This window comes from Malurus melanocephalus, unplaced genomic scaffold, assembly GCF_030028575.1.
Source record: "Malurus melanocephalus ecotype Western Australia unplaced genomic scaffold, MMel_1.1 scaffold_371, whole genome shotgun sequence".
Taxonomy (NCBI): Eukaryota; Metazoa; Chordata; class Aves; order Passeriformes; family Maluridae; genus Malurus; species Malurus melanocephalus.
In genome coordinates this window covers 286,305-294,204 of record NW_026623603.1, presented here as the reverse complement: position 1 = coordinate 294,204, position 7,900 = coordinate 286,305, and the positions used below count along the sequence as shown (strand labels likewise).

The following is a 7,900-nucleotide window of genomic DNA, read 5'->3' as shown; positions in this document are numbered from 1 at the left end:
ATGGATGGGATGGGGGACTGTCAGATGGGTTGGTTTGGAATCATGAACCACCCTGGCAGCTCTCAGCACAAAACAGGAGTCACTGGGGCTCTAAACAGCTCCTGCTGCCACATTCCTTCCTTTTCAGCCCAAATCTTGCYTGCAGCYCAGCAGGCAGCTCTCCCAGGGGATMTGGGGAGGGGAGGTCARTCCTTGGTGTTGTCCCTCCATGTCCCCWCTGTGTCATTCCTGCCAATCCTTGTGACCAGGCTCTCACAGCAGTGCCCAGGGCCGGGCAGAGCCCATGGCCACTGGTGACCAGAGAACAGGGTAGCGACCACCTCAGGGACCCATAAGACTGTGCAAGGCTTGTGGCAGCTCCCGTGCCTGCTGGCTGCCCCAAGGCTGCAGTTGTACCCAGCAGTGCCCAGAAGCCTTCAGCTCCCCCAGCCCTGCCTCACACAGACACTGCAGCCATCACAGGGCAGCACGGAGCCAGGATGAGCCCGAGGGGATGGAGCCTCTTTGGGAATCCCAACAGCCTCTCCAGCACCCCAGCCCCAAATGTGTCAGGGGGATGTGTTGGGGGGGTTCCCCTCCTCCCCCTGGCCCTGGTGCTGCTCRGGGCTGGTCCCTCTCGCTGTAGGGGATCCAGCTCCTGGGGAATTGCAGTGCTGGGGCTTTCAGGAGCAGGCTGGGAGAGAAAGGCCTGGCTGTGGCTGGAAGAGGCTGAGATGCCCATTCCTGGTAGGAGCAGCATGGAGCCAGCTGTGGTGTTCATTGGGTGCTGCAGGCACCTGTCCAGCTGCAAAAGCATCAGACCAGAGACTTCACAAGTCCTGCTGAGCTTCCTGCCCCTCGAGTCCYCTCCTGGGCTGTGTGACGCAGAATCCCAGTCACTGGGACTTTTCCAGGGTGGACAGCCAGCCCCTGTGGCCAGGGAGCMGGGACACAAGCTCGGTGTGGTCTGTGGCGAGTCCCTGTCCAGAGCAGGTGGTACAGGACATCCTCCTCTCCTGTCACCTCCTGGGAGCAGCTCCTCTCCGTCAGGGCCATTAATGTGTGCTCCACCACTTCCCACAGTCAGGACCATTAATCTGTGCTCCACCACTCCACAGAGGCTGCTGGAGGACTCGCAGCACGGGGAGCAGATGGAGGAGAAGCGGCAGCAGTACCAGCAGGTCAGGCTGGTGCCGGCAGTGCTGGAGCAGGACTGGTGCGCCGTGGGGCCGCGCCTGCTGGCCCTGCCCGAGCACGACAGCCGCGAGAAGGTGCTCAAGCTGGTGGCRGCGCTGATGGCCGTGTGCAGGGAGAGCTACCGGGGGGACCCCGCGCTGGGCACCGCCCTGAGCCTCCTGCGCAGCGAGTACGAGCAGCTGGCAGCCCAGGAACAGCAGGACGGGGACATGGATGGCTACTTCGGGGAGCTCCTGGGCTCCATAAACACCATCATCCAGGAGCTGAGGTGACACCGCAGGAGCAGCCCAGTCCAGGGAACTCAGGGTGGCAGCGCGAGTTTGGGTGGCGCTGGTGTCTGTGCACTTTGGAATAAACTGCTGGACTAAATGGGATCCCAGCACTGTGTGCCAGCAAGTTGGTTATTGGAACAGCTCGGGGCAGGGGACGTGCCTGGTTTTCATGGGGTGCTRCTGGGAAAAGGGAGGTGAGCGTGGTGAGGGACCCAGGCCTCAGCTGGCACTGCCCAGCCGTGGCACCTGCCATGTCCTGGGTGGGTCAGGAGGGAACCCAAGGGGGCTGCATAGCCTCTCCCTTTGGGTGGGAAGGGCTGAGGGATGCCCGTGAGGGTGGCTGTGCTGGCTGGAGGGATGCTCTGCAGGGCTCTGTCCCAGCCTTTCCTTGCAGCAGGGCCATCCCCTGGCTGTGACCACCCCACGGGACCCAGCCCCACCGGTGCAGCTCCCTCTGCCTGGGGCACAAATGCCACCGGATCCTTCCTCCACTGCCACCCTGCAGCCACTGGGCTGGCTCAGGGCCACCAGCCCTTCTTCATGCTCAAATATTTGTGGCCTCCATGTACAGCCTGTCACTTGTCACTGTTAAGTAGCAGGGCTAATTATAACTATTGATTTTTTTTTTTGATCTTTCTCTTTTTGGGGTTTGTTTAGGCTCTTTTGCTGGCATTATTTTATTTTATCTATTTCTATCTGAAATGCRTTTCTCAGCCAGCCCTGCCAGAGCTTTCCTTGTAGGTTTGAAAAATAAAATATATATCTGGTGGTAACAGCCAGGACAAGCACAGGAAGGAGCTTTTCAGCTGGAAAGCCAAGCCTCTGAAGCGATGCCAAGTGAGCAGGGATCCAGCACGAGTGGAGGGGATCAGCACAGGCATTTCTGGGGCCCTGCCTGGCCTTGTCCCTGTCTCACAGCTGGATTTAACAGGGTGGGTCTGTCTGATGGGCTGAGCCAGGGAGAAAACCACAGCAGCCCTCCCGGCCCAATCCCCAAAGCCAAAACCCCACTCGCTCTTCCTAAAGGTCTGAAACCCGACAGGTTTCTGAGCCGGGGCTCAGGGGACACCTGCGCTGGCCTTGGGGATGGAGGGGGCTCCGGGCAGCTCAGGAGAGGGCAGGCGGTGGCTCCGGGKCAGTGACGCTCCATGCCCAGCCCTGGGATGGCCACCCCCGGGCTGTGACAGCCGGGGACAGGGAGCATCAAAAGGAGCTCAAGCAACGGGAACAAATCGCCATTTCCCGGCAGTGCCGCTCCGGGGGTGGGTCAAGGCTGGGCGAGGTCCTGGGCAGCGCTGATCCTCAGGGAACTCCACACCCACACCCTGTACCCCCTGCCCAGAGGGTCCGGGCCCTATGGGGCACCTCTGGAACCTGCTGGGGTCACCCCGGAGCTCGGCAGCCCCTGGCCCTGRGCCCAAGAGATTTGGGGGTTTGCATTGGGGGTTCAGCCCTGTCCCCATGGGGGAGGGGTGGAGCTGGCTCCTCTCCTGTACCGTGGGTGAGGCAGGAGCTCGGGCTGGGGCTGCCAAAGGCCACTTTGACCTTTGGTTGTGTCTGGGAGGACTCTCGGGCACAGGGCACCTCTAGCCCAGCTCCTTCTGTATGAGAGCCCTCCCCACCCCACCACACAGCCCCCCCCCCGAGCCGCACTCATCACCCCAGGGCACCTGCCTTTGGCAGCCGAATAGAAAACAAACACGAATTACCCGGAAWTACTGAGCACTGAGAGTGTTAAACGCAGAAAAGGACTCAAGGCAGGGCCCCCACCCTGTGCAGCAGCCAGACCCCCATGGGCCAGACCCCTCACCGGAACAACCCCGGCACAGGGAGCAGGGGCACAGGGGGGGTGTCACAGCCCCCAAATTCCTGCAGCCTCCCAGGCACGGAGCAAGGCAGGGCTGGAGCAGCCCCCGGGCTGGGGGGTCCCGGGGCGATTGGAAACCTTGTGTAGAGCTCAGCGCGCCCCTCCCTCTGCAGCCCCAGGAGGTGGGACAGGCACTTCCATCCTTCATTTTGGAGCTGGCACGGTGCCCCCATTCCTCCAGCTTCAGGAGGGGGTCAAGCATTAGGTGCTGGAATCCCATCCGCGGCCAGGCCAGGAACAGTTCCAGCATCTTCCCCTTGCACCCACCAGAGCATCGGGAGGGTCGAGCTCAGTCTGAGCTCCCCAAAYGCCGGCGCTTGCTGGGCCAGGGAGGGGCTCGGAGAGAGCCCGGGCCGCGGTTCCGCGGGGCGCTCTCCAGGCTCCATCGCAGACMGGCAGAGCCCGAGCCTTCAGCACCGGAGCAGCTGATGGTGCCTKGATGGATTTTGCCTTTTCGCACCCATTTGTTGGGGTTTCGCACCCGCTCCTCCCCGCCCTCTCCTCAGTTGTGTATTTGAGGTTTGGCTGCCCTGGCTTTTTTTTGGAGCCAGGTCCTGTGTTAGAACGCACAGCTTGGGGTGCCCCTCCCCTCCCCTGTCCCGCCCCGGGTGCCCCCGCCCGCGGCCGCTCTGACACATCCCAAAGGCGCCGGAGAGCGCGGGTGGGAAASGCGTTCATTAACGGGCATTAAATCGTGGCACGGAACCTTCACACACAATTAAAGTGGCATAAATTCAACGTTGGCTCCATTCACCGCGGAATTAAGAGCACTTGAAATCTGGAATAAGGCTATCTCCTGAGGACTTAATGTGGTTTCACTAATACACTTTAGAAGATAATGTGGGTTCATCTTCCTGAGATCCCTGTACAGCCGGGACTGCTGTCCCAACGCACTGCAAAAAAAACCCCAAATCTCTTCAAATCACTGCCAAAACACCAAGCCCTACTCCCCCCCCCCCAAAAAAAAACCCACAAAAAACCCCAAAAAAACAAAAACCAAGCCCAAACCCTCTCCAACAAGTACCCCAGTGTGCTTCAGGCAGTGCCTGGGGAGCTGCCGTGAGGAGTTGGCGAGCTGGGAGGTCCCACAGTCCTTCCCTGCCCAAAGCCACGCTGGATCCCCCCATCCCCKTCTCCACGGAAGGGTGGGAATGGGGAAGGTGGGGTTGGCTCCTCGCTCACTGTCGGGGGGAGGCGGCTGAAGCGCCCCCGGAGCTTTCCCCGCCCGGCGCGGCCGCGTTCGCGTTCGCTCCCTCCCGAGCATCGTCCCCCGGCAGCCGCAGCGACAGCGCCTGCACAAGCCCTTCCCCAGCGCTTAATTACAGGGAGCAGTAATTACTGTAATTCTCTTCAATTGGCTCCCTAATAAAGTCACAGCTTCGCTGGCGGCCGGACCCCTCGCTGAGCCGCTGTCACAGCCGGGGCTAGAATTGCCTGACACAGCGGGATCGGGGCTTTGGGACYCCTGACCCAGCTGGGGCTCGGGCTGGTGCTGAACAACGCCGGGGCTGAAGCCGGGGCTGGGTTTGCTCCGGGATGAGGAGYTGCCTCTCCCTGCCCGGCTCCAGCCCCGGCTCCGGGCTGCAGAAAAGCAGCAGCAGCAGCACCGGGGTCCCCACCACGTCCCCAGCTACTGAAACTGGGGGTTAATGACACCAAATCCCCGCTCTGCTGTGGGGAGAGGCGTTTGCCCTCCCCAGCCGCTGCTGCCGCACTCCTGAACACAGCAATTAAATCAGTTACAGCAATAATGATTCACCTCGATGCCCTGCTCCTCTCCAAACCCAAACACAATTCCCAGAGGAGCAATTCTGGGTACAAAAGAAATGTGAGTTGAGGTTTTTTGGCCTGCTGTCCCCATCAGGTTCCTGCTGCTCCTGCACCCCCTGGGGTTGTACCTCTCACCGGGGGAACCACATTTTAATTGTAGTTAAATGTTCTTTGCCTACTTGATGTTCAGTGTTTGTAGCATAAATTAAASTAACATGTATTTAAAGCTAAACACATGTAAATTTGTCTGTACATCTGAATGTAGGGGTTGTTTTTTAAAGCTTATGAATAGATTGTATTGGGGGGAAGCACTGGATGTACTCCCTGAAAAGCCCAGGGAATGTCACCTTTAAGGCAATACCAGGAGAAAAAAAAAACATTGTATAAAATCAGTTAATAATTACCTAAAAAAGAAGATCTACAGCCTCTCTGTTCTGTTAACCCCCAAATGTCAATGGAGGAGCACAGCTCCCCCTCCGAGCCTGTTTCCATGTTAAGGGTGTATGGAAATGGCCATAATTCCACTGTTTAATAGCTGTACYCAAGAGGCTGAAATGCTTGAAAACAATGCATTTGGCAGAAATATCCCAAAAACTGTGTAGCTTAATTCCGATCAGCATTACAGTAACATGACAGCAATAACCTTAACACCATAAATTATAAGCTGATTGAGATAAATAAAATTATAACACTTCAGTGCCAAGGCTCAGCTCTAAAAGGGAGCTGGAGTTTAGGCACTGAGTACAGCCCAGGCTTTTCCAGTTCAGGGGAGGCTCTGCAGGAACGGGACCGTTCCGTGCTGCCCCGTGCAGGCATCGCTTCCCCAGCACCCGACTCGACTGGGACGTGTGGAACACACWGAAATTCATTAAATTTAAATAAGACAGCGAAATTATACCTTGTAGCTATAGTTATCACAAATAATGTACAGTCTAAATTGCAGCCTGAGCAAACACGATTTCCTGGGTGCCTCTGAAGCCCAAGGCGGGATGCAGAGCAATTATGAGGAATGAGCACAAAGCTGATTTGCATCTGAATGGCGACGGGGGGGTGAGGGGCGGGCTGGGCCCCGCTCCATTCACAGCACCACAATGCACCAGCTGGGAAAAGCAACTTTATTAGTGTCCCGCAGCAAAATACATTAGTAATTTGTAACCAGGCATTAGAATTCCCGTCCGTGTCACACGGGAGCCCCACASCAGGGGATGTTCCCGCAGGGATCGGCTCCGGGAGCTCCCCGGAAGGAGCAGTGCCCACCCCGAGGGCAGCCCAGGGGAAGCAGCATCGCGGTCCCAAGGCAGCCCCAGCCAGCTCCAAACGTGATCCTCTCCCAGGCACGGGGGGATCGTTTTTCCAGCTTTTTCCGGCTGTGGTCACAAACTCCCCTGAGCTCGCTCCCTCTCCACCCCCACAGCAGTAATACACTAACACATACAATACTTCAATCAATTACTTTTTTTTTTGAGTAAAAAATCTATTTTTTTCTCTCTTAATCACCATGATAAACTGAGTCTCTGAGTAGCATGATCCAGTATTAGTGTTAACCGTTAGTGTTACTGTAAAATCCTCTTTGGTTATAGTATATCTTATTTAAAGCACGATTATAAAAAAGTTTCCAGCTAGAAATCCACCCCTGTAATCTAAAAGCCATCTAAATTACCACACTTCTGCAGGCTGAAGATATACTGATAGGACTTAGAAATTTGAGTATCTCCCCGTGTAATCTAAACAAAGTTATCAAAATTATATTAAGTAAATACATTTGGAGGAATAGTAATTTTTTGAAAAATCCTTAGGAAATTAAAAGTAGAGTTCTGGAAGTAGCAGTAGTGGGCTAGAGATGAACACCCCCGAGCCAGAGCCCTCCTCTAGATACTCTCCATGGCYTTGAACTCGCTGAGGGCCTGCACGGGGTTCACGTGCTTCTTCTGRGATGCCCTCTTGATTTTAGTCTGGGTCTCGTCCTGTTTCTCCCTCTTGACCAGGGGTTTCTTCTCCGGAGCCTTCATCTTCCAGGAGACGGCCGGCAGGTTGAGGGAGGCCATGCCCTGTGACTTCTGGTACTTGGTGGAGGCCACGTAGGACGCCTTGACCGTCTGCACCACGGCATTCATCAGGTTCTTGGCTGCCTGGATCAGGGACATGGCACTGTCCACCTGCCAAAGGAGCACACACAGTCACACCAGGGAACCCCAAACACAGCACTCCACTGAAAACACAGCAGCCCTGGGGGCAAAAACACTTGAAAACCRATTTATCTGATTTATGGAACTGATTGCTATTTTTCCTTTTAAACCTGAGGCTCCCAGTTTGAGGCAGGCTTTTCCTTTGGACACTCTGTGGTTGCAAGCCTGACTTGWGCCACCAACACGAAAGCAGAGTTTGCCCCCCTGTCTGCATTTTCCATATTAATGGCAATGGGAATGATTTGTATTCTGCCTTTTGCTTTTGTGATTAAGATTTAACAGTAGCTTATTCTCTAATGAAATTAATAAAGCTGTAGTCATATCTTAATCACTGACAATAAATATTTAAATTGCCCTAGAATTCCAAATTGTATTGGGAAGGATGGAACACAACTGCATCACCAGCCAGGCCTGGAGCCCTTTCCCAGCTGGTTCCTGATTYACAAGAGAATCAAAGCAAGGGAAARCATRAATTTGTCAAAGCTGTGGGGAAAGCAGGGATGAAGAGCTAAGACTAGGGCTCGGTGGGAGAGGGAGGGGAGGAGCACTGTGGTAACCTCAGCTGGGACCCCCTTCTCCAGGGGCTACAGTCCTGCTCTGGGTGGCACCTGTGCTTGTCAAGGCCAAAT

At 55.9% G+C, this 7,900-nt stretch overlaps 2 protein-coding genes across 4 annotated transcripts in view; one reads left to right on the top strand and one right to left on the bottom strand.

The window, feature by feature from the left end:
* Positions 1-4,263, top strand: part of SIL1 (SIL1 nucleotide exchange factor) — a 109,051-nt gene extending 104,788 nt beyond the window's left edge. For all 3 annotated transcript variants that reach the window (XM_057378693.1, XM_057378694.1, XM_057378692.1), the window contains one exon: positions 1,098-4,263. In XM_057378693.1, coding sequence (XP_057234676.1) covers positions 1,098-1,448 — 351 coding nt within the window. In that variant the 3' untranslated portion in view covers positions 1,449-4,263. The remainder of the gene's footprint in view (positions 1-1,097) is intronic.
* A 1,907-nt stretch (positions 4,264-6,170) lies between these two features.
* CTNNA1 (catenin alpha 1) overlaps positions 6,171-7,900 on the bottom strand; it is a 122,105-nt gene continuing 120,375 nt past the window's right edge. Inside the window, exon 18 of the mRNA XM_057378714.1 lies at positions 6,171-7,241. Within this exon, the coding sequence (XP_057234697.1) occupies positions 6,954-7,241 (288 nt within the window). The 3' untranslated portion in view covers positions 6,171-6,953. The remainder of the gene's footprint in view (positions 7,242-7,900) is intronic.